At 44.1% G+C, this 26,413-nt stretch overlaps 1 protein-coding gene across 2 annotated transcripts in view; it reads left to right on the forward strand.

Moving 5' to 3' along the window:
- Positions 1 to 26,413, forward strand: part of Kcnn3 (potassium calcium-activated channel subfamily N member 3) — a 160,920-nt gene that overhangs the window by 90,781 nt on the left and 43,726 nt on the right. For both annotated transcript variants that reach the window (XM_042681894.1, XM_042681893.1), the window contains exon 3: positions 9,778 to 10,196. In XM_042681894.1, coding sequence (XP_042537828.1) covers positions 9,778 to 10,196 — 419 coding nt within the window. The remainder of the gene's footprint in view (positions 1 to 9,777; positions 10,197 to 26,413) is intronic.

Raw genomic sequence — 26,413 nt, forward strand, 5'->3', positions numbered from 1 at the left:
ATGAGGATGGTGGTTCTTGCTGGGATCAGGTGGGAAGGACCCTTTAGGCCTGGTGCCGCTAGAGGTTAGACTTGATCCACAACACCCTGGGTTACCATTGAAAAGCTCTAGGGAAGGAAAAAAACATAGTTTGCTTTGTGTTTTAGGGCAGTCATTTTGGCAGCTGGAAGTTGATGGGGTGGGCCTTATGATGAGATCAGATATGGCCACTGTAACCCAAAGGTTGGCTGGGGTTACTGGCCTTACTGCTTCAAATAGAATTGGGACAAAACTCCCATCCTTACTCAACAAGGACCCGTGGTGTCTTTGCAGAGGTCTCTGGGGATTTTTGGAAACTTCTCCTCTGATACCAAACTCCTGTTTGGTGTGAATTTACCTCCAGTGGGCATTTAATGTCCTTTTTAGACACCAGGTCACCTCCTCTTGCCTTCCCTTTCCAAAGGACCCCCATGGCCAAGGACTCTAGGTTAGCCAGCTTTTCTGCTTATTTGGAGCAAGAAGGAGCCATGATGTCATAGCCACACAATATACAAGGTAACATTGAATTTTGCACACAACCATTCTTGTCTCATGTGGGTGGTCAGCATCTACAAATGAAAAGACTGGCCCAAGGTGCCTCTTAGCCACCACCCTTCTGATCCTACAGCCATGGCTCCCAACCTCTTCAATGTTCCTGTTCATTTCTTAAGGCTGATAAATTAAACCTGGTCTTGGCTCCTTTGATACTACCTAACCTTGCTCAACCCGAATCTTCATCAGCAATCATGCCTAGGTGTGTAGGTGCCCTGGTATGTAGGTGGGCTCCTAAATTGAGATGGTCTCTGCTGATAAGGATACCACCACCACCACCACCAGATCTCCATAGAGATCGACTTGCTGGGGGTGCGGGGGATGAGAAGGCAAGGGGAGGATGATAAATGGAAATGAAAGCAATTGTCTTCGTTCCTCAGAGACCAATCCAGATTGCTAATTTCAGCCTGAGTTTCCCAGAGTAGTACAGATGCTAGGAATGAGACCCCAGCCCATTTTAGTTGTATATTGATTCTGTGGTCAGTGATGAGTCTTCTGAAAGTGAACACCCAAAGGGTGGTGTTTAAATATTTTTGTTTTGTTTTGGTTTTAGGATAGAACAAAGTAAATTTCACACTGCCTTATCCCCAACATGGAGGACCCTGCTAAGCAAACTCTCAGGTGACAAGGAACAGGGCTTGGGTTTCATGGAATGCAGCAGGCCCTGGGTTACTGACTGTACCTCTCTGGGTTTCAGTTTTTCCTCTGCAAAATGGGCATAAGATTATTTCCTTGTAAGAAGTTTGTGAGGTGACAATGGAACTATGTAGGCAAAAATCACTTAGCCTGGTATGTAGTCTGGCTTATGGACACATGATGGCACAGCTATGAACTAAACTGTGTTCCTTCCAATTCCTAGGTTGAGTCCTTTGCTGTTGATGTGACTGCATCAGAAGATAGGGTCTTTAGGAGGGAGTTAAGCTCAAATAAAGGCGTGACAGTGGGCTTATTACAGGAGTGGGGAACCTTTTCTACTGCCATGGGCCATTTGGGTATTTATAACATCATTTGAAGGCCATACAAAATGATCAATATAAGTAGATGACTGTGGGAAGGCCAATGAAAAGCATATCCATCTGTACCATCATGTACCAAATAGTTTCACAGGCCTTCTATGTTCTCCACCCTTACAAGACCAGGGAACTCTCGTGTGTGTGTGTGTGTGTGTGTGTGTGTGTGTGTGTGTGTGTGTGTGTGTGTGTGTGTGTGTGCGCGTGTGCATATGTTCACCATATGAGGACATAGCAGGAAGGCAGCTATCTACAAATCAGGAAAAGAGCCTTCTCCAGAACCCCACCATACTGACACTCTGCTCTCAGACTGGTAGCCTCCAGAATGGTGAGAAAATTAATTTGTTATGTAAGTTACCTAGTCAATGATATTCTGTTACAAAAGACTTCACAGACTAATAAGGCCTGTGTTAAACCTGTGGACACTCAGTCCTCAGACAGTGTACATGGCCATGCCAGGTGGGCCTCAGATCTCCTTGCCCTTCAGTACAGCTCCTTCCATGGCTCCAAGGTATCAGTGATCTGGGTCTTGCTACTTTCTTGTTCTCGTCTGGTGTCATCCCTCTCTGATTTCTCTCATTGCTTTCTTTCTTCTCTCAAACTCTCCAAGTTCCATCTTGCCATGGGCCTTTTTCACATGTGGCCACTCTGCCTGTAGTGTACACCTTTGCATGACTCACCTCTCACTCCAAGGTCCCTTCCTTAGACTGCCTTGTCCTGGCCACCGGTGGAAGAGAACACTGTCTCTACCCAGACTTCTCTCATTTTCTTTGCCTTATTTTACACTCTTCCCAGCACTGAGATGAAATGATTTACAAAGTGTTTATTATCTGTTTTCCTCCATTAGACTTCATGTTTTGTGGGATAAGGCCTGATCTATATGTTCTGATCTATATGACTGTGTCCTTGGAGTTTAGCATGGGATGGTCATAAATTTGGAACTGACTCATACTGAATGAATGAATGAATCCATTAGAGTAAATTCTGAGCCTGAGTATTGAGCAGTTTTTAACTAGACCTCAACCCCCTTGCTTCCAAGATCTATCCCAGCCTATTTGAGGTGAGTGAGTTGGCATTGAATGCTACCCCTCTCTTTACCACCTCAAAGCTGAGTTTGTCTGCTTCTCATATTGGGATTATATGAAATATCTCATCAGAAGAAATGGCTCCATAGCTAGGAGAAATGGAAATCCACATATCAGATCCAGTTCTTTGTTTCTAGATGAGGAATCTGGGTCCAGAGAGGGAGAGAGACTTGTCACAGGAGAAGGTCATAGGCAGGATATTCTCTCTCCATGGTTAGAGAGAGAAAAATGCTTTGCTATATGAGTGAAAAATACTTCCAATTCTGTAGCTTGGCTTTTATTCTCTAAGAACTGGGGACAGGAGAAATGATTTATGGTCATCACAGCTCTCTGTTGGTCTTAAATAAACTTTAGGCTTAAAAGTTCCCAAGGAGTTAGGCACCAGTGGCTCAAACCTGTAATTTTAGCTACTCAGGAGGCTGAGATCTGAAGATCAGGCTTTGAAGCCAGCCTGGGCAGAAAAGTTGACAAGACTCTTATTTTCCAATAAACTACTCAGAAATAGCTCGAAGTGGTGTTGTGGTTCAAGTGGTAGAGCACTAGCCTTGAGCATAAAGAAGTTTAGGGACAACGCCCAGGCCCTGAGTTCAAGCCCCTGGATTGGCAAAAAAAAAAAAAAAAGTCCTCAATGGTTGTCATATTCCTGGCAAGAGACCATCAGTGAATTCTGTCATGGCCTGGCCAGGCCAAAAAGCCACTGTGAGATATGAAACATGGCTACCTGCCTCATTGGTTTCAGACTGGAAAAATTTCTCTTTAGAAAGATACAGAGTGGGCAAGCAGGGAGCCCATCTCTCTAAGAGTCTTGCTGGTGGTAGAATCTTAGGAACTTTTCGGACAAGCCTTACTAACTTAGTGGTTTCATAGAGCCACATTTTCCTACCTTGCTTCCCCCTTACCTTTTCCCCTTCCTCTCTTTCTTCATCTAGGTCCACAGAGCACTTTTGCTTACTGGAAATTTACGTTCACTATCACTACAAACTCAAAGTTCATTTCATCATTGGCAATCGGCTCTTATCCTCAGGGAAACCTAATTAGATATTACAGAACTTTTGATGTTGTTTCCATGGTAACATCCATAGTAATGGTGTACATGCACAATATATGCTCCAGGGAGTTTAAATTTATTTGTCTATGTAACATATATATTAACATATTTTAAGAGAAATCTAGATTTTTAGAAGATCTTTTTGGCTTTGTGTTTTTGTTCCCTCTGCACCTGTTTTTTTTCAAATGATGGAAAATTTCCCTGAAGGTTTTCATCTACAGAGAGGGAACAGTAGGGAACACAAAAGCCCCCCACCCCAACCCATTTACCCTCCTTTAATTTAGAAAAACTCATAGTTGCACAAGAATGAAAGGTTTTCAGGTTGGTTGGAAAATGTCTAAGCTGGATTTCCCCTGATGGCTGAGAACACTTTATTAAGAGATTTTTGCTAAAATAACGAATCTGAAAGGCCTTAAGCCTTTCCAGATCGAATAGAGGGAATCTAGTGAGTCCACTGAAACAACTCCAATCTTACTGTGAAAAATCAAAACAAAAGGAAATAAAGCCCAAACCCCAAGCAGCAGGAAAGGTTCCCTGAGCACTCTTCCCCACTAGGGTGTGGCTGTCCTGGACACTGGAGACCTCAGGGCAGACTCTTCTCCCACGGTCAGGACAGCTTGTACAGGGCCCTGCAGCTACCACATGGTGGGATCCAGAGATGCCAGTTGAGATGGCCTGTGCCGGGGTGGCCAGATGGCTCCTCAGAGCTGCTTCCACGATCTGGCAATGTCATCACTGCCCCAGGAGAAGCTCTCCAGATAAAGTGAGCAGCCATGGAAGAAAAGGATTCAGATCAGCCTTGAACTCAGAGCTTGTGATGACTCTGTGTGCCACAGCCCAAACTCAAGAGTTTCTAGAGAACCCCAAAATCACTGAAATTATTTTCTTTGGTATCCTCAGTGGCCATTCAGAGATGGAATGTCCACATCGATGCCTTTGCCAGCTTCCAGGTAATCAATTTACTCCCCAAGTTTGCAGCACAGTTTTCTATTCTTGGACTCCCATGTTGCCCCCTTCCCCATAAATTCTATTTTTCTTTTGTTCTCTGATACAGTCTAGCAAATTTCTTTTCTGGAAAATACTGTGTGCAAAAGAACTAAACCATTGATAAAGTACTTTTTTTTGGTACCAGTTCTAGGGCTTGAACTCAGGATCTGGCTGCTGTCTCTGAATGTTATCAGCTCAAGATTAGTGTTCTACCACTTGAGCCACAGCTCCACTTCTGGCTTTTTGGGTGGTTAATTGGAAGTGAAGAGCATAATGGACTGGGCTGGCTTTGAACTGTGTGACCTTCAGATCTCAGCCTCCTGAGTAGTTAGGATTATAGGCATGAACCATCGGCTCCCAGTGACAAATACATTTTTATTGCTTTGAGTTAATTTTTGATATCTGAAATGATGTACCCATGGGCTGGGGACTGGACAAGGGATGTGTGAATGACCCTTGACCATAATCCTCTCCCTGTCCTGTCACCCAGTTAATTAAGAAAGACTGAACAGTCTGATGTTTGTATGTAATAGGAAGTTGAAGATAAGCAGAGTTCTTTCTAGAGGCTGTGGCAGGAAAACATAAAAGGGATATGTGGGACATGGTAGGCAAATTGCTCAATGCTTCTAATGCACATGCTAAGCATGTGAATTAGTATTGGTACATATCAGTGTCATTGCATAATGAAGCTCCTAAAATGTTTTTGGTTTAAAACAACCATCAGTTAGCTCTCAGTTCTGCAGGTAGGCAACCTGGTCTGGGTTCAGCCTGGGAGTTCTGTTGGTCTCACCCATGGGGAGATTCATGGCCTCACTCAAATGCTTTGCAGATAGTGTTCACTGTTGGCTGGACTGGAGGAATAGAGATGGGAAGACCATTTCTATAGTCAGCCCCAGGACACTGACATTTTTCCTGCCTTTTGCCGTATTAAATTTTCTAATGTAATATTGGCCAAAGTAAAGTACATGGCCATGTTTAGGCCAAGACTGTGCCTCTTGCTGTGTGGGAAAGCAATGTGGCACATACAGAAGCAAGTGAAGGATGGGAGGAATCGGTGGCCTTGTTTATGAGTTACATGCCAGTTGTGATGATACCTGTCTAGGTGCTGCTGCTAAAACCCGGTCTTGACCAAGAAGTTTGCAAGCTGATTCATGGGACATGTTTTAACCAACAATTATGTCCTCACAATATCCTAACCCTTACCGATTGTTTTATTTACTTGAGCTGAGCTGAACCAAGTTGGTTCTCTTTTTCTTCTAATTACAAGCTCTTAACGGCAAATTTGGGATCACTCTGTTGTATAAAAGCTCCTTTCCAGAGCTCTTGGGAGTATATTATTGTGCTGAAATCCTAAGACTCTCAGAATCCTGAGTGAAGAAGCAGATGGATGCAGTCTGCAGGCATTGCTGTACAGGGCGCTATCTGAGGAAAGAGCAGGACTTTCAGGGGCCCACAGACCTTGGTACTGGTGCATCATATCTTCAGGCTGGCCCTGCCTTATGTGAGTAAAATCACCAATTCAGGCTGAGGACACAGCAAGACAGCACCTTGGTGTTCCCATTCAGGAAAGCTGGGGAGCAAAGGTCAAAGCCCAGGCCAGGTCAGAATACTCATTCATCAACCTTGGCCCTTGGGCCTCTGACACTTCTCCCTTGAGGGCTCCTTGGTGCTTTGTGCTTCATGCCATGTTTTCTGTATGTATCACCTAAGTCCTTTTCAAAAATCTGTCAGAGGTGGCTGGGAAGGTGGCTCAGTGGTAGAGTCCTTACCTCGCATGCATGAGGCTCTGGGTTCGATGCCTTAGCACCACATAAGCAGAAAAAGTTGGAAGTGGTCCTGTGGCTCAAATAGTAGTGCTAGTCTTGAGCTGAAAAGCTGAGGGACAGCGCCCAGGCCCAGAGTTCAGGCCCCATGACCAACCAAAAAAAAAAAAATGTGCCAGAGATAAACAGTGAGGCTATTCCAGAATGCTGATGGGGTGATAAAGATCAAACTCTGGGGGAAAAGTGGTCCCTTTTGGAGCCACGTATACTGTTCCCCTGACACCTCTGGGCGAGTGTTACTCAGGATCCTGGTTCCAAATTAACTCTAGAATTTTCTAGCATTTGGAGAGCATCTGGACAGTCTATTTGAGATTGAATGGCCCTTTGGGACTTTCACTTCCCTTTCTTTCCTCCCCCTGTCCTTTTCTTTCCTTACTCGGTTGTCCTGACTGATTTCTAAATGTTTCTAAATGAGCCCCAGACTGGTCAATTTCATAATCCTTCACATTTAGAAAGTCGTTAGTAATAACTAGTAAGTAGGTCTACTTACTATCTTTATTACAGATCCTAATTCTAATCCTATGAGATAGATAGGTGTGGTCAAGGTCAATCTTTCCGGTACAGAGATGGGGAAATGGACTCAGAAAAGTCTTGTGAGATGAGTGGCTGGAGATCACCTAGCTGATTCTGAGGGGCTCTGTCTAGCTTGCTAGCCTTGTGTGCATTTGGAGGCCAGCCCTGTATCAAGAAACTGAAACAAGCAAGGTACCTGAGAGGCAGGTAAGAACACTGCCCTGGGACCAGCTGCATCCTGTCTGTTGAGCTGGGCAGAGATGCCGAGTTCCTCCACCCTTCAATTTGGATGGTGTACAATCCCAATCCCCCATCAAGCAATCAAAGGAATCTGTTACTGGCTGCTTCAATTCCTGCCCAGAGTGAACCCAGTTACTATAGTAACTGGATGTGATTCTTTATTACAGGGTAGATGGTTTTAATTTTGTATTTGAAGAGTTTGGCCAGACAGGTTGCCATGGTTTGGCCTGACAGGTGGCAGGTAGGAGCTGAGGGAGTCCATAGTTGTTGTTGTTGTTGTTTTTTCTAATTGATGGGGGAACCTGTGTCTGGGAAAAGCAGGACTCTACTGGGAAAGGAAGAGGGCATCTCCCCTGGTGCTAGACTGGTACCCTTCCCCCCCTCCCACCTCTCATTTGGTAGTATTTGGGTTTGAACTGAGGTCCTTGTACTTGTAAGGCAGAGACTTAACCATTTGAGCCATACCCTCAATCCTTTTTGACTTTATTTATTTATTTAGAATAAGGTCTCTCAGTTTTGCCTAGGGCTAGTGCCAGACCATTCTTCTCCTACCTATGTTTCCTGAGTACCTAGGATTACAAGTGGGGACCACCGCTTCTACCTTGTTTATTAAGATGGGAGTCTCACTTTTTCCTGAGCTGATCTTGAGCTGAGATTCTCCCAATCTCTACCTCCTAAGTAATTGGGATTACAGAAGTAATCCACGATGGCTGGCTGGGAAGATGCCTCTGAATTAGAGCTCTGGTGAGGTTGACCTTCATCTAGTTGCTCCCACAGTGGGCTCTATTTCCCCTTCATGATCTTTATTTTGGGGCCCAGCCTCACAGTTGTTTTGCTCTGCCCTGAATCTCAGCACCCCCAATAGTAGTCTTTAACATGTGTGTTAATGAATGAATGTGTGAATGAATGAATAAACAAACTAATGATCTCATAGTTTATGGTCTTCCATCATTTTATACCCATTAGGGCTCTGTATGTCATGGGGCAGGAAAAAGAGGAAACAGGCTCAGCAAGGTTGGATACCTCCTCTATGGTGCTGCCTCCTCAGTCATTTCCACCAGCCTCTCAGTGGCCTGAACTACCTGGAACTTGTATTTGCAAGTTAAATTACAGAATAAACATCATAGGCAGACTGTAAAAGCCAAGAGACCCCTCCCTGTCCACATCATGTGACTCAGCTGCTTTGCCTTGAATTTGTATTAGGTATGACAGATTCCTCAATGGCTCTTGTTTTGTCCTCAGAGATGGGCAGCAGCACAGACTGTGTTTTGGGTCCTCAGGTACCACAATAATGACCCGGGGAGAAGGCAGTGGAAGAGGAGGGAGAAGAGGGGGTACTGGGGGACTCACTTCAAAACAGAAGAATTAGAGCCAGGCACATGGAGGCTGGGATCTGAGGATTACAGTTCAAAGGCAGCCTGGAGAGGAAAACCCATGAGACCCTTATCACCAATTAACTACCTCCCCTCCCCCTCAAAAAAAGCCAAAAGTGGTGCTGTGGCTCAAGTGGTGGAGAACTAGCCTTGAACAAAAGCTCAGGGACAGTGCCCAGGCCACGAGTTTAAGCACAAAAACAAAAACAAAACAAAAAAAAATCAAAGAATGAATCCCAGACCCTCAAGGAGGCCATGGGGGGAGGAGGAAGGGGTACAAAGTAAAGGAACTTTCACCCTGGATTCCCTTGTGCAGATTGAAGCCTTACCCCACAATCTCCCCCTTGGATTTGATTAATTTCCTGGAGCAGGTTACATAGCTCAGGGAAATGTATTCATTTGTTTGTTATAAGGATTTTACAAAGGATTCACAGGAGCAACTAGGTGGGAAGGGTGAAGCTCTTCACCCTTTGCCCTCTCTGGGAGGCTATCTTCCCTCGGGGCAGCAATCTGCAAGCTCAACCCCTGACCTTCCTGTAGACACAAATGATTAGATCATTGGTCATTGGCAATCAACTCAACCTCCAGCCCAGGAGGAGGCAGGACGAGGCTGAAAGTTGCTTCCCCTGGCCTCCAGTGTCCATCCTGAGGCTGCTGTGTAGGAGTCCCCAGCCAGCAGCCATCAGAGGGGCATTTAAGAATCTTAGTACTCTGGAGATTTGTGGTTTTGTTCATTCTTTAAGTGCTAGAGATTAAAGTGAAGAGCTAGGGAAGTGCCGTACCCCTAGCTACATTCTTAGTCGTGTTTCTGGGGTTTTCGTGATTTTGGTACCTAAACTAGGATGAAGATCAGCTGTATTATTTTCTTATTAGAAGTCACAATATCCCAAGAAACAATTTCCAGAGTAACTTGAGGCCCACAGAATAGAGTGCCTTAGCCAATACCTCCAGCTGGACCTGAATTCAGGTCTCCGAACTCCTCATTTGGCTCTCACACTGTAGGGAGGCCCCTAACAAGGACTATCAGGTGGTCAGAGTGACTAAAACCCAGTGATCTGTGTCCCCTGCCCCCCTCACCCACTCCTTCCGTGGTGCTGGTTGCACTAACAGGCTCTCTGTTCCCACCAGCTCTTTGTGATCGACAATGGTGCAGATGACTGGCGGATAGCCATGACCTACGAGCGCATCCTGTACATCAGCCTGGAGATGCTGGTGTGTGCCATCCACCCCATTCCTGGAGAGTACAAGTTCTTCTGGACAGCACGCCTGGCCTTCTCCTACACCCCATCACGGGCAGAGGCTGATGTAGACATTATCCTGTCCATCCCCATGTTTCTGCGCCTGTACCTGATCGCCAGGGTGATGTTGTTACACAGCAAGCTCTTCACCGATGCCTCATCCCGTAGCATCGGGGCCCTCAACAAGATTAACTTCAACACCCGCTTCGTCATGAAGACCCTCATGACCATCTGCCCTGGTACTGTGCTGCTGGTGTTTAGCATCTCGCTGTGGATCATCGCTGCCTGGACGGTTCGAGTCTGTGAAAGGTATTGGCTGTGGGTCCCTTTGGTCCCTGTGATCTGTTTAACCATGCCTTCCTAAGCACAGAGACCAGGCTGGCACAGGGAAGGGAGGAGGAGCGGGGATGACAGAGGCATGTGGTCTGATGGAGGAGACAACCATGTAGCTAAACACCTCGAAGGAGAGAAAATGGGAGCGAAGAGGGTGGAGCCAAGGTAAGCTGGGGAAAACACACATATAATATCTTGACTTTTCTGTTTCCTCTTTAAACAACAATGTATCAAAGATTTTGGAATATTCCCCAATCCTTACTCCTAAATAATATATTACAATTTTTGTATCATCTCCTCTTAGAGGTTAATTATGCTTGTGAATGCTATAAGGCTCTGAGAAGTCCTGCAGTAATGAAACTTGTTTATTTTGTCCACATTTTCTTAAAATGATTCATCCACTCACTTTTTTTCACTATATACTACTGAGGTCTCTCTGCTCATGGCTTGGTCCACTATCAGAAGCATCCACATCACTGGAGACTTGGGAGATCGAATCTCAGGTTTCCCCTAGAGCTACGCAGTCAGGGCTTCCATGTTAACAAGCATCCACCATGAGCCACGTGCACTTTAGAGTTTTGAGAAACACTGTGCTGATGGCATAGACTTTGGGAAATGTTTCAGGAGGCTAATGGCTGGAGAGTGACTTGGAGAAGTCCCTGATGGGAGAGAAGGGATGAGACCTAACAGAGATCTAAGGTTCTGGGACATTATGACTGCTCTTCAGAACAGTCTTCATCAGGGTCAACGTTTGCAGTTGCCTCCTGCCAAGGTCTTCTAGAACTGCTCTTTGTGACTCTTCTTCCTCTCAAACTAGCCTCAGATATTCGATGCTCTTTTCTCTTTTTTTTCTTTTTCTTTTTTTGTTGTCTCTTGAGACAAGGTCTATCTAGAGGTTTCAGGTTGGCCTTGAACTTGAGATCATCCTGTATCAGCCTGGGATAATAGTCAACCATGGCCAGCTTTGAATATTTATTTTTATTTCATATACAGAGTCCAAACCAAACCTAGGTTTAGAAATCTAGGTTCTGCCCCTACGTAGCTGTGCAACCTAGGAGCCTGTTTGGAGCTCTGTTTCCTCATCTTAAAGTAAGGATCATTTGAAGTAGAATGAAGATACATTTCCTGGAGAGAGCGAATTTTATCATGTTGAAAGGCGTGGAGAACATCTTGTGTCGTTTACACAGATCCTGGTAGTCATTCTTAATTCATTAGCACTTAACAATTCTATTGCCAAAACTTCTGTGCACCAGAGTCCTAGCAGAGCTAGGATCGAGATAAGGAAGTCTGGAGTACAGTTAGCTTAAAAGATCTCCAAACTAGCCTGGTGCCAAGTGCCAGTGGCTCATACATACTAGCCACTGAGGATGCTGAGTCCTGCGGATCATGGTTTGAAACCGGCCTGGGTAGGAAAGCCTGTGAGACTTTTATCTCCAATTAATTAGCCAGCAAAAAGCCAAAAGTAGAGATGTAGCTTAAGTGGTAGAGTGCCAGCCTAAGGAGAAAGGCTAAGGGATAGCCCCCAGGCCCAGAGTTCAAGCCCTAGTATTGGCACAAATAAAAAAAAATTCTTTGAAGTATATTTCCCACCTATTTTGAGATTCTCTGTTTGGAGACATTACAGATTTCTGGTCAGCAGACATGGTCAAACTGAGAGGGCCATGCAAGGGCCTTTAGGGGTGTCAGGTCAGTCCCTGAGAACCAGGGCAGTGTTAGGAAACTCTTGTCTGGGTCTCAGGACCTCAACTATCCAACTGCTTAGAGTATGACCCTTGCTCTGCCGCTGACACTGCAGAGGCTGTTACAATGCTTTATGAACCTTCTTTGGCAAGCACATAGTTTCCTTAACTAGAGAAAGTGTGTGTTTGGAATCTAATTCTGTCTGTCGGCCTGTCTGCCTGTCTGTCTCTGTCTTTTTTTTCTCTCTCTTTCTGTCTTTCTGTCTATTTTTGTGGCTTTTTTTCCAGTCCTGGGGCTTGAACTCAGGGCCTAGGCACTGTCCCTGAGCTTCTTTTCTCAAAGCTAGCACTCTACCATTTGAGCCATAGCACCACTTACAGCTTTTTCTGTTTATGTGGTACTGAAGAATCGAGCCCAAGGTATGCTAAGCAAGCATGCATGCTAGGCAAGCACTCTACCACTAAGCCACATTCCCAGCCCTATATTTTAGCTTTTTGAGACAAAGTCTCGCTAGATTACCCAACCTAGCCTTGAACTCTCAATCTTCCAACCTCAGCTTCCCAAGTGCTGGGATTATAGGTATGTACCACTATGCCTGGTTTCTTTGTGGCCCTTGTAGTGAAGAAACATCATGCCAATCTCTTTACCTGTATGGACTTCAATTTTCTCATCTGTAAGCAGAGGATACTAACACTTATGTTGCAGGATTTGTTATCAGAGTAAAACGAGGTAATGTATGTGAGCTGTACATTGCAATACAATGGTAGTGAAATATAGAGACCTAGGATATTATCATTATCATGATCCCTGTGACAACAGGTAGGAATTTGTGGCTGCCATTTTATAATTAGAACAAAAGGACTCCTACTAGATATCAGCAATACTCTTCCTGTTCTCCTGACTAATTGATGGAAACTTTCTAATAATAGTAATTAAATTTGCATAGTCTTTTAAGGCCTTTGAAGCTTTCTACCTTCCAACCCTGTTGGGAATGTATTTCAGATAAGTATAGATTGAGTGTGCAACAGAAATGTTTAAGGAGACTCTCACAAATATGGATGACTTTTTTTTGTTGTTGGTGGTGGTCATAGGGCTTTAACTCTGGGCTTGGGCACTGTCCCTCAGCTCTTCAGCTCAGGGCTAGCACTCTACCACTTGAGCCACAGAGCTACTTCCGGCTTTCTGAGTGGTTTATTGGAGATAAGAGTCTCATGGACTTTCCTGCCCAGCCTGGCTTTGAACCGTGATCCTCAGATCTCAGCCTCCTGAGTAGCTAGGATTACAGATGTGAGCTACCAGCACCTGGCTGGATGACATTTTTTACTGGAAAACAAGTAAGTGTTAATTTGTCTAGTTAGCAACATACTTGGCTTCATTTTCTTTGATACTGATACTGAGTGGTTCTCCATAGGTTCTAAGTCCAGGCTGGGTTAGCCTGGCCCCTGATACTTGATGGTTTTCTATGCAAACCTGATTCACAAACCCTACCTTAAGCCAAGGCAAGGCACGGAGGAACCAAGGACAAGGCAGTTCTCTAAAAATGTTCTTCTCTTGAGAGAAGGCCATTTGATTACAGGCTTCTGATTGGATAGAACATAAGGTATGTGGTACAGAGCATACTAGATGCTGTCATTGCCTTGGCATTTTCCTTTATGCCAGTCCTCAATAATAATAATAATAATAATAATAATAATAATAATAATGTGATAGTAGAGTTTGAACTCAGAGTCTGGTGCTTGCTAGGTAAGTGCTCCATCACTGAACCGTACCTCTAGCCCTTTTATGGGCTAGTTGATTTTGAGATAGGGTCTTGCCTCTTACCTGGGCTAGCCTGGACCATGTTCCTCCTATTTATTTATTTATTTATTTGCTTCCTTGCCTTCAAACCTTGATCTTTCCCAGATCTCAGCCTCCCAAGTAGCTAGGATTACAGGCATGACCTACCAGTGGCTGCCCCTGCACTTCCCCCCCCCCCCCACTCCCCACCTTCCCTCCCACCTTCCAGTTCTGTCATACACTTTATGCTATCCCACTTTGGCCTTACAACAGACCTATGGCCAAAGTACCTTGACTGTCTCCATTTTAGAGTTTACTGACATGAAATAACTGGCTGGTGGTCACTGAGCTAATAAGTGTGGAATCAGAATAGGAGCCTGTCTCTGCCCTCTTTGGCTAGCCAACCCAGGCTGAGCCAGGAATTTACAGGGCAACTGTGGCCTAGCCTTTCCCAATCTCAAGGCCACTGAGATTAACACTTAAATCACTGTCTTTCTGTCTTGATGCTGCTTGTGCCCTGGACCATTTGGCCATATTGGCTCCTGGGATGATTTTCTGTTCATTTCCAACACATGTGTGTGTGGCAGATGCTGTAGCTTCCCATATGATGTCCAATCCATGAGTCAGGCTCTACTCCCTCACCTAGGCTATATTGGCTGTGACTGTCCCTCTCCTAGGAATGAATTGGCAGAAGGGAGCTGCCTGTGGCTCAAGGTCAAGCCCTTTGTCCAGGGGAGTAAGAACCTACTGATTGTCTGGTTGCATTTATGAAGGGTTAACCCCTTCATATGCAGGGAGACAAGTTTACAGGGCCAGCGGGCACCAGGGCTCTGAGATCTCAGGGGTGGGAGTCGGGGGAATCCCCTGAGGTCTCTGCCACTGGCTTCACACAAAGACCTCACTGGGCCATCCTGCCTCCTCAAGCCCCATGGGCTTTGATTCAGAGCCAGCCCCAATGAAATTTCTGTCCCCAAATCTTAGCATCTCAGAATCATTCCCAGGAAATCTAACTGACAGAACTGTGAAGCACATGTACATTTTTTTTCCTCCTAATCAGGCAAAGCATTTCCTTTACAAAGATCAACCAATTTCTTTTAGAATCAGGCTTAAATGGTCCTTGTCCTTCCCAATGTCAAATAATAAGTAAGATCGGCAGAGACTCCGAAGACAGGAGTTATTCAACCAGAAAAAGCACAGGAACTGGGAGCAGGAGATGCATGGGGAACAAAAGCTTCAGACAGGGTGCAATGGACACGCTGACTTGATCTCTCTCAGCCTGATCTGATGATGAATCTGTCACCTTTGACTTCAGAGAGGGCACATGACTTACCCAAGGTCACAGAGCTACCTGCCAAGTTCTAGAAAAAGCCATGGCTGCTGAAACCCAGATCAGGGCTTGTTCACATTCCAGGTGGCTTTCATCAGCCTGGAGCTATCTCTAGTTGCATATATACACTTGTGAAGTTGCTATGGAAATCCCTGTTCAGCAAGATGAATTTTAAAAGACACTTCTCATATCTTGGGTTGGCTTTTATGTGACAATACAGGTTTTGCCCATCTCCTCCTGCCAAGGAGGGAAGGGAGTTAGTGATTGTTCAGAACAGCCATGCTAGTGGGAGGGCAGGGCCCTGGTTGCCAGGAGGGCAGTGACAACCCCGGGCTTGTTTTGCTGGGACCCCAGAGAGGCCATTACATCACCGCTTCCAAGGCCTGACAGTTGCAGTATTCGGCTTTCTCTGGGATTCTCCTGGCTCCATGCCCGCCTCCCACAGGCCTCCCAGGACTGCTGGAGGAACCTCCTCATTAAACACTGTCAAATGCCAAGCTGCCTTCTGGGGGAGGGGGGAAGACCAGTGGAGGCCCCAAGTCCCAAGGCAGCAGGCTGGGGAAGCCGGCTTTCCCTACGCTCCCAGAACAGTGGTCTGCCAGCTCACATTTGTTTATTTGTCTCCTCGGGAGGATCAGCAGGCCTCCACAACATGGAGAAAACCAGCAGAGTCTTGCTTTGTAAATGACCTTCCTGCCTTTTGCACAGATGGATCCCTCTGAATGGCTTCTTAGGCCTCAGGCTCCAAGGCCTGCACAGAGGCTGTCAGTCTCTGTCCTATGTCAGGCAGGGGTTGAGCTGTGATGGTGGGAACTTGCATCTTTTTCTCCATGTAGGTAGTCTGATAAAGAAATTGATTCTGGAGACCTGGCCCCTAGAGCTGGGGTTAAACAGTCTATCTGGGGGCTAGGGATGTAGCTAGGAGATAATGTGCTTTCCTAGTGGGCATGAGGTCCTACCCTAGGCTCACCCCCAGCACGGAAAAAGAGGAGGAAGAGGAGGAGGAGGAGGAAGAGGAGGAGGAGGAGGAGGAGGAGGAGAAGGAGGACAAACATTCTTTAGCTCACACTCCCACTATAAGGAAGGTAAACGAGGCTTCCTCCAGTTCTGTTTGCACCTGCCTCAGGCATGCAGTTCTGCACCAATCCACAGCAGGAAGCAAAAATACAGGGTTCTTCCTCCTGTTCTTCTCCCTCCTACACCCTCCTATCACCCCTGGCAGGCACTGGACTCTAAGAATACAGTGGTGACCCACTTTTGTGGCATGGAGGTGACCAGAGTCAGAGTCTACATGCTGAGGCTGTTGGCTGAGCAGGGCTAGGGATAGTGGGGCAGAGAACTGTGGCTCTGATGGGTCCCTGGGTGAGGTACACTCCCGTGTGAAGCGTTCCCAAGGACCCAGGGATCAGAACTTCTAGCTATAGTTATTTTATTTAAAAAAGCATATGCTTGCTCAGTACTTAATAGATAGAGAAAAATACCTGTGTATAATTTATAAAACATGGGTAGTACATGTTCAAAACTTTTTCTTTGTCCTTCCTCCTCTTCCTCCTCCTCCTCCTTGTCCTATTCCTCCTTGTCCTCTTCCTCCTTTTCTCCTTCTTTTTGGATTTCAGTCCTGGAACTTGAACCAAGTGCCTGGGTGCTGTTCAAGTGCTTTACCACTTGAGCCACAGCTCCACTTTTGGCTTTTTTTGGCGATTAATTGGAGATAAGAGCCTCATGGACTTTCCTGTCTGGGCTGGCTTTGAACCGAGAGCCTCAGATCTCAGCCTCCTGAGTAGCTAGAATTACAAGTGTGAGCCATCAGCGTCTGGCTCAAAACTTTTTTTTACTGAGAGGAGTCCTGATTCTCAGTTTGCAAAACACAGTTTCAGTGTATCAGGTGGGTAGTTAGTGAGGATTCAAACGTATTAAACTGCATTAGATGAAACTGTTAGACCAAGAAACACCTCCATGAAGCTGGAGGAATAAGAAGTGGGGACCCTGAGATAGGTGGCCCTGCTGCCAGGCCAGGTCTGATTAGGTCAGTATTGAGGAGAGGAGAGAATCCTTCACAAGACCTCTGCAGCTTTAGGGTTAAGAGAAATTATCCTAGAGATGTGGAAGAGTATTTACCGATGAGAAATCAAAAGCCACACCAGAAGATACTTAGACATTCCGAATGGTACAAGGAAATAGAATCTCTATGATGGAGAAGAATAGCAGATATAAAATGATATTCTACTTACTTCATATAACTACAGAGCCTCTGAAAACCAAAACTGTTTTTTTCTTTTTTGTACAAAGATAATCCACATTGATAGCACCTTTTTTTCAATGCAATCCTGATGCGTGAACTCATGGCCCGGGCACTGTCCCTGAGGTTTTTTGTTTGTTTGTTTTATTTTTATTTATTTTTATTTTATTTTGTCAGTCGTGGAGCTTGAACTCTGGGCTTGGGCGCTGTCCTTGTGCTCTTCAGTTCAAGGCGAGCGCCCTACCACTTGAACCACAGCACCACTGTTTTATTTTTAGTTCTCTACCACTTGAGCCAGAGCTCCAGTTCTGGTCTTTTGGTAATTTATTGGAGATAAGAGTCTCATGGACTTTCCTGCCCAGGGTGGATTCCAACTGTGATATTCCTGAGTAGCTAGGATTACAGACATGTACAACCAGCACCTGGCTGTGATTTCCTCCCCCGCTTAAATGTGGGCTGGAGGGGACAAATTTCAATGTCCTCTCAGAATGTAGAAGAGATGAACGAAGGGATAAATGCAGATGTGGGGGCTACAGAAGCCAGGGGAAATCCGGTGACTAGAGTCATTTTAGAACAAGGAAGCAGAATACTTTGGGTAAAAACATATTCAAAGATACATGTGAAGAAAACCTTTCTAGAGTTGGCTTAGGTAGAGTTTGTGGGGGCCGGTAGATCAGCACAGGCAGATCAACTAGGTTTCCTGCTTTCTTGTTAGAATTCTTTTTGTGGGGCTGGGAAGGTGGCTCAGTGGTAGAGCGCTTGCCTTGCATGCATGAGGCCCTGGGTTCGATTCCCCAGCACCACATAAGCAAAAAGAAAAAAAGCCGGAAGTGGCGCTGTGGCTCAAGTGGTAGAGCGCTAGCCTTGAGCTGAAGAGCTGAGGGACAGAGCCCAGGCCCAGAGTTCAGGCCCCATGACCAGACCCCCCCCCCCAAAAAAAAGAATTCTTTTTGTGGAAAGTGTATTAAGTTGTAAGACTAACAACTAACATATAGATAACAAGTCATTTTCCTCATGACCTCTAAATTCCCGCATGACTCTAAATTAGCACACCTTCACAGAATTTTCAGTTTATTATCCAAAAGTCATTCTTTGGATCTTATGGACTTAGAGAAAAACAACCTACATTTTTGAGGGGAACTTGTATACTAGTTGACCAAAGGATGACTCACAATTAAGACAATAATCATACTGGGCTGGGGCCATGGCTTAAGTAGAAGAGCACCTGCCTAGCAAGTGTTAGGCCCTGAGTCAAACCCTAGGATTGATTTGATGTGTGTGTGTGTGTGTGTGTGTGTGTGTGTTGTGAAAGCAAGACAGGAAGATAGCACTGAAAGATGACAGACTTGAAGTCAAGATTATTTATACATGGTTACAAAATCATATTCTAATGTCAATCCCCTTTACCAGATTCTAGAGAAAATAGACATATAAAATTATAATTCATTAGTAATTAGCATGTAAAATAATTTGCGATGAGAGGACTAGAAGAAGTTATTAAAAGGATGCTACATTTGTTTTCTTATGCAGAGGAGAGTTTGTTGATTTTTGCTTTTTTTTTTTAAAGATTCCAGGCAGGTGCTAGTGGCTCACACTTATAATCCTAGCTACTCAGGAGGCTGAGATCTGAAGATCGAAATTCAAAGCCAGCCCCTGCCAGGAAAGTCCATGAGACTCTTGTCTCCAGTTAACCACCAGAAAACTAGAAGTGGTGCTATGGCTCAAAGTGGTAGAGTGCTAGCTTTGAGCAAAAGAGCTCAGAGTCAGTGCCCAGGCCCTGAGTTCAAGCCTCATGACCAACCAAAAAAAAAAAAAAAGATTTTTATCAAATTTAATTATTAGAGAAAAATGGTTTAATCATTATTTTATAGCGTGTGTGTGCATGTACACATGCACATCCTAGTACTAGGGCTTGAACTCAGTACCTGAAGGCTGTCCTATAACTTTTTCCCTCAAGACTGGTACTCTATTACTTGAGCTACAGCTCTATTTCTGGCTTTTTGTTGGTTAGTTGGAGATAAGAATCTCTTGGATTTATCTGCCCAGACTGGCTTTGAACGGTGATCTTCATGTCTCAGCCTCTTGAGTAGCTAGGATAACAGATGTGAACCACGGGCACCTGGCCACAGGTAGACTTTTGAAAGGATAGCAATAGTGTAACCATAGTATACTCCTTGAGTTATTTCACCTAATGTGGGCCACAGCAGTATAAGGGAAGAGAACTCTATTTGCTTTCATTATAGGAGGAATTTGACCCACAGAAAGGCTAAGCAATGTGCCACAGGTCACAGAAAAAAGGTGCAGAAAACTTGAGAACCTAACAGTTTCCCTAGCCCATGAAAACAATGCACTTTTCCAACAACATCAGAGCCTACACAGCTAATACAGAAAAAAATAAGGAAGCAGAAAGGGCAAATTTAAAGACAGAAAAGACATAACTAGATGAGAGGAAACAAAATTTGAAATGTTTAATGATCAACCTTATTGAATTCCCTTCCTCAATTAAAAGATAATGTCTCTTTTTTAGATGGAATTTTAGAATGAGATTTATTTTCATGCTATTTAGAAAAGAAATGCTCAAGTCTGGAGCCGGTGGCTTCTGACTATAATCCTGGCTACTTGGAAGGCTGATATTGGGAGAATTGTGGTTCAAGGCCAGCTTGGGCCCAAAATTTGGAAGATTTCTCAACTAGAGCTATGCTTGTTATCCTAGATATGAAGGGAAGCCTAAAATAAGCAGATCACGGTCCAGGTGCACACCTAGGCAGGAAGTGAGGCCCTATGTCAAATAACCAGCACCAAGGAGAGTGAAGGCAAGCTCAGTGTTAAGAGTCTAGCAAATGTGAGGAGTTAAATTCAAGCCCTCGTACTGCTGAGAGACACAGAGAGACAGAGACAGAGAGAGATTAAATGCATTAAATGGGTCAAAGGAACCATTTAGACACAGTAAAACTATGAACTTTTAAGCAGAAAAAAAATGAGATTGAAACCTGAATTCCAAATATCTTCATTAATCGAGAAATATCCAATTATTTTAGCATATAAACAAATAATCTTTTTAAGCATCCCTGGAACATATACAAAATCAATCTGTGCTTGATCATATGTTTCAAACATTAGAAAAATGGCTTAGGTCCTGTTCTTTGTAGGTAGAAGTTAACTAGGATTGTTAAGTAATATCTATTTCAACTTCATCAACAGAAGAGTTTGAACTACATTACTGGTTATTTCAAAACTCACAAGAGTAACAACTTTACTGAGGTCTGACTAGAGTTGTTACCCAGATGGAAAAAAAATCCTTAAATTTTTTATAATTAAAAACTGAAGAAGGAAAATAAACTCTATTCATTGGAAGTACAAAATAAACCTTAGGAGAGCAGACTAAATTTATCACAAAATTAATGAGGTATTACAACAACAATGTTGAAAATGCAAATGATCCCCCTTTTTTTTTTGTAATCAGTGGTGGACCTTGAATTCTGGGCTTAGGCGCTGTCCCTGCGATCTTCAGCTCAAAGCAAGCGCTCTACCGTGTGAGCCACAGCACCACTTCCCATTTTCTAGTGGTTTATTGGAGATAAACGTCTCACAGACTTTCCTGCTGGGGCTGGCTTTGAACCGTGATCCTCAGAGCTCAGCTCCTGAGTAGCTAGGATTACAGGCATGAGCCACCATCGCCCAGCACATGTTACCAAATTTTAATAAGCTTCACTAAATTTTGTTGTGTTAAATACAAAATTCAAAATTTTAAGGGACAGTAACTACTGATATAGAGGATACTCTGACTAATAAGTGAGAGTAACAGAAATATCTTTTTTTTTTTTTTTTTTAAAGCTGGTACTAGCTGGGTACTGGTGGCTCACACCTGTAATCCTAGCTACTCAGGAGGCTGAGATCTGAGGACTGAGGTTCAAAGCCAGCCCGGGCAGGAAAGTCTGTGAGACTCTTATCTCCAATAAACCACCAGAAAACCAGAAGCAGAGCTGTGGCTCAAGTGGTAGAGGTCTCGCCTTGAGCTGAAGAACTGAGGGACAGTGCCCAAGCCCAGAGTTCAAGCCCCAGGACCGACAAAAAAAACAAACAAAATAAAGCTGGTACTGGGGCTTGAACTCAGGGCCTCATGTTCTTGCTTGTTTTTTTCACTCTGCTATCAAAATAGCAGAACTCTGAAAGAAAAGTATACTGAGGGGCTTTCCCTACAGATATTAAAATGCATTATAGTTGGGTGCTGATGGTTCATGCTTGTTATCCTAGGTACTCAGGAGGCTGAGATTTGAGGATCACAGTTGGAAGCTAGACTGGGCAGGGCAGCCTGTGAGACTCTTATCTCTAATTAACTAACAACAACAACAAACCCAAAAAGCCAAAAGTAGAGCTGTGGCTCAAAGAGTTAGAGCACTAGCCTTGAACACAAAAGCTCAGGGACAGTACCCAGGCCCTGAGTTCAAGTTCCAGGACTGGTTAAAAAAAAGTATTATAAAACTATAAGTAATTAACTCCCTTTGGAATTACTGAAAAATCAGTAATGACGGATTGATGAAACAAAATGGAAATTGAAATAAATCCTAGTACATGGGAACCCACAAATAAGAAAAAGAAGCCCAATTTGGAAGCAATAGATTATTCAAAACATGTTAATAGAGAAGCTGGAAGTTTCGATGAAAAGTCAAATTGGAGCCTCACTTTTCATCAACTACCAAAATAAATTCCAGGTAGATTAAAGAGTTGGAGGCTAAAAAAAAAAAAAACCCTCAGATCACAAACAGGAACCAGAAATCAAAGTGAATATTTAATCAATCCTGGGATAAGGAAGAACTGTTAAGCATGAAATATCAGAAGAGAAAAAACATGAAGGGGAAAATAACCAGTATATTTGATCATATCATATCATATATGTATATATATATACATATATATATTTAGATTCCTGTCCTTCAAAAAATATAAACTTATTTTAAAAGCAAATGTTACCTAGGAAAAATATTTGCAGCAGAAGTGATCAGAGCCAAATATCCCCATTATCCAAGGCAGAACTCTCCTCCTCACTTAAAAATAAAAAAGGGAAGAAATACAGAATGCCAATAAAATGAAACACACAACACATATTCGGCCTCACTAACCAAAGAACTACAAAATAAAACTGCAAGGAGAATTACCTTCTCTTCTGTGGAACTGAAAAAAAAAATTAAAGGTGTAATTCAGTGCTGAGGAAAATTCTTATTGCTGGGGAGGAGGGGCACAGGTGGGCTGTTTCCCTCACACTGGCAGAATGAAGGAAATTCGCACCATCTTTCTGAAAAACAGCCATTTGTCACAGAAGCCTGTACAAGTGTGTTACTTTAATCCAGTAATCAGCCTTCTACAGGGCTGCTTTAATGGAATAATCAATTTACATTGCTATTCTTCAGCATGGTACTGTTTATAATAGTAAAGAATTAGACACTAAGTAAATGTCTAGGAGTTGAACAGTTAAGTGAGTTATAGTTCATTGCATGATAGGTTATTAAGCAACAGTTTAAATCAACCTTTTGGCCAGATATGATAGAACACACATGTAATCCCACTTATTCGGGAGGTGACAGTAGGAGGATGGTAGACAGTCCAAACCTATCTTGGGTGGGGAGGGGGAAGAAATCTATCAGAAAAATAACTAGAGCAAAAACAAAACAAAACAAAACAAAAAGGCTGGAAAAGTGGGAATCCCTGAGTTCAAACCCTAGTGCTGGAAAAAAAAAAAAAAAAAAAAAAGAACCTAACCATTTGAAAACTGTAATAATGTGGAGGAAATAGTTATGGTGTAATGTTTGGAAAAGAATGCACAAAATAGTATAGGAAATCACCACTTAAAACACAGGTATAGAAGAATATGCATAGAAATGTCTGGGAAACGCATGGAAATTAAATTGTTTTATCTGTAATATGTTCCATGCTTTCCTTTTCATTATACTTTATTGTATTTCTTTGTATAAACACCTAAATTTGTTTGTTTTAATGGAGAGAGGTAATGTGGGTTTTTATACTATTCAAAAAGCGTCTGCATCTTCTATAAGAACTCAGGGTTTGAGAGGAGTTGATTAGTGAGTTTTTACATTTCATTTTCCCTGAAGAGTCCCGAGGCCTTCTCTAGCAGCCAGCAGCTTTAGTGGAAAAGGCAGTAGGGCGATGTGAGCCTGGGCTCCCCTACAGACCCTTTGTAGCCTCAGGACATTTATGGGAGTACCTAGAACCAGTACCCCAGGCATGTGGATGGCGGTAGGTAAAGTGTGCTCCAGGAGATGACTTCATTGGCTCTTCAGAATCTGCATCAGGATGGCCAGAGATGCTGTGGGAGTGTCTGGTCTGACAGAGAAAGGACAAAAATACTGTAGATGAGAACAATTAAAGGAGAATGGGGAAAAGGGTAGGGAGAGAGGAGAATTATTATGAAATCAGAAATAATAGAAGAGATGGTGGGTTGTGAAGGAGTGAAAATAGGGGAAATTGTAAAGCACATGACTTGCTTTCTTCATTTAATCCAGATTCTTCCATCCTCTGGGACCTGGCCTCAGACCCTGGAAGCTGAACTGGGAGGTAACTGGGATTGAGAACACATTCTCTTCCTTTTCTTGCTACCCACCACCTGTCCCCATGGGATTCCCACACTGTGGTAACAGGATAGGGCAAGGATGAGGTTCATTCTGCCATGGTCTTGGGGCTGACAGGGAGCTTCAAGGTTAGGGACTAGTGGGCAAAGTCACCCAAAAGGAATATTCATGGGTCATTTACATGAGTGGAAAAATGTGATCTTGATTATTGGGGAGCCCTGCTCCTCCCTGGGTTCATGTAGTAATCAGAAGTGAAGGCTATGGAGCCACTCAGAATCATGAGCTACCCAGGTGCCTGTGTCTACCCCCATCCCAACCCTTGCTTCAGGACCCAGCTCTATGGTTCTTCTTCAGTGATATCTGTTCACTTCATCTCTCCCTGATGCCCCTTGGGCACAGACTCCTGCCATCTTACCCTGGGCCATCCAGGTAGCTTGTCTGACTTTCAATTTCCCTATTACGAGAAGCATTCCATTTGCTACCCCTCAAAACCCTGCCATTGTTCATTTACAACATTCAGCCCATGCTCTTCAATGTAGCGCCTGTGGCCCTTACTGTCCACACCCATTATCCACCATAATATATCCACAGTTGAGTTCAGTTTCAATGATGCTAGCCATCATGATGATAACACTTTACATTTCTACATACAAGGTCCAAGTCACCAGTGTATACCTCATGTCATCCCAGTGCTCCCAGAAGTTGGAGAGGTGGAAGGAAGCCTGGGTCACATAGTGAGACGCTGTCTCAAAGAAATAAAACCATCAGAGAGAGGGATAAAGGAGTCAGAGAAGGAAGAAAGGAAAGAAGGAAGGAAGGAATAGAAGGAGGGAAGGAAGAAGAGAGGAAAGGAGGGAAGGAAAGGAAGTAGGGAAAGGAAGGAAGGAAGAAGGGAGGGAGGGAAGGAGGGAGGGAGGAGCACAAGTCTGGGTTCATAACCTAGCTTAGCTATGGACCTACTGTGTGAATCTGGACAAGCCACTTTCCCCTGGAATAAATAATTGCCTGTGATTGTCTCTGGCTCTTGACAAACTCTGAGTGGTTTCCTTTGTTGGACCCAATGCTCCTGAACTTCAGGATAGAGATAAGCCCACTCTACTTGCTTCCTAAGTACATCCTGACGTTCAAACAAGAGAAACCACAAGAAGCTGGATAGTCAGGAAAAAAAGATACGTGCTTCTTTGCTTCTCGCCATGGCCCCATGAAGTGAGCAGGCAGAACAGGGAGCCTGGACTCCCCTTTCATGGGTCAGGACAGGGCCCCTCAGTGAGGCTAGGTGATAAGTTCTGGCTCCTGATGGTAGGCAGAGGCCTGGGACCTGTGGATCCTCCCTGACTGCTACGGGGCTCTTGGGGTGCTTGTGAAATTGAGGAGTTGTGTTAGGGAGACGGACTGTTGGGGAAAAAAGGAGAAGGAACACAATGTGCAAAGTGAATTGTATTTTGATTTCAGTTTGAGTTGTGTGGTTATTTAACCAGTTTGGGTTTTTTTCTTTCTTTCTTTTTTTTTGAGGGAATGCAGTCTGGTTTCCAGAAAAAAAAATTGGTACAATAGAAAAATAGTAATTTTATTTTATTTTTTTTCTGAGTATCACTTCTCATTAGTGAGTACAGATAGAAACAGACCGTTGTCCCTGGATGCCACCAAAGCAATGTTCAGAGGAAGGGGTGGGGCTTGATGACGGCCTAGACCTTGTTCTGAGAAAATATAAACCCAAAGTAACACAGTCATCACCTACATAGTGAACCTCATCCAGACAGTCCGTGTCACTCTAGCAAGCCAGATAGAAGCTTTATAATTATTTTGTCAAATTTAACACATTAAAATCGTCTCACCACTTAGTTACCAGCAGCCTTAATTTGCTTTCTGTTATTGTTTATGATTTACATTATGGATGTTATTTAGAGGATAAGTTATGTCTTGAGGCTTTTCATTAGTTCAGAAATTAGTCTCCTGAGATTAGCCACTTGTCACTGAAGACAATTATAGCAAGCTGGAGGGTGGGTAAGGCTGAGCCAAGGTATTGGCAGTGAGTCTAAGGTTGACCTCAAGCTTAGAGAGAAGGAGTCATCACTTGCTAAGTGCTGGCTGCCTTCTTTTTCTCCTCCCTTCCCTTCCCTTCCCTCCTCTTCCCTTCCCTTCCCTCCTCTTCCCTTCCCTTCCTTCCTCTTCCCTTCCCTTCCCTTCCCTTCCCTTCCCTCCCCTCCCCTCCCCTCCCCTCCTCTCCTCTCCTCCCCTCCCTTCCCCTTCCCTCCCCTCTACTCCCCTCCCCTCCCCTCCTCTCCTCTCCTCTCCTCTCCTCTCCTCTTCTCTTCTCTTCTCTTCCCTTGTCTTCCCTTTCCTTCTCTTCTCTCATTCTATCTTTCTTTTAACTCCAGAGTCTGAACTTGAGCCCTTGTGCTTATTAGACAATCACTCTATCACTCAAACCACCTCACCTTCGCCAGCTATTTGTTTTAGTTTATTTTTCTGGTAGAGTCTCATGCTTTTTCATGGGACCAACCTTAGCCAATGATCCTTTTACTTTTGCCTCTCAAGTAGCTGGGATTACCAGCATACACCACCGCCCACTTCCAGTCCTATTAAG

Source organism: Dipodomys spectabilis, unplaced genomic scaffold, assembly GCF_019054845.1.
Source record: "Dipodomys spectabilis isolate Male_0828 unplaced genomic scaffold, ASM1905484v1 ptg000069l, whole genome shotgun sequence".
NCBI classification, from domain to species: domain Eukaryota; kingdom Metazoa; phylum Chordata; class Mammalia; order Rodentia; family Heteromyidae; genus Dipodomys; species Dipodomys spectabilis.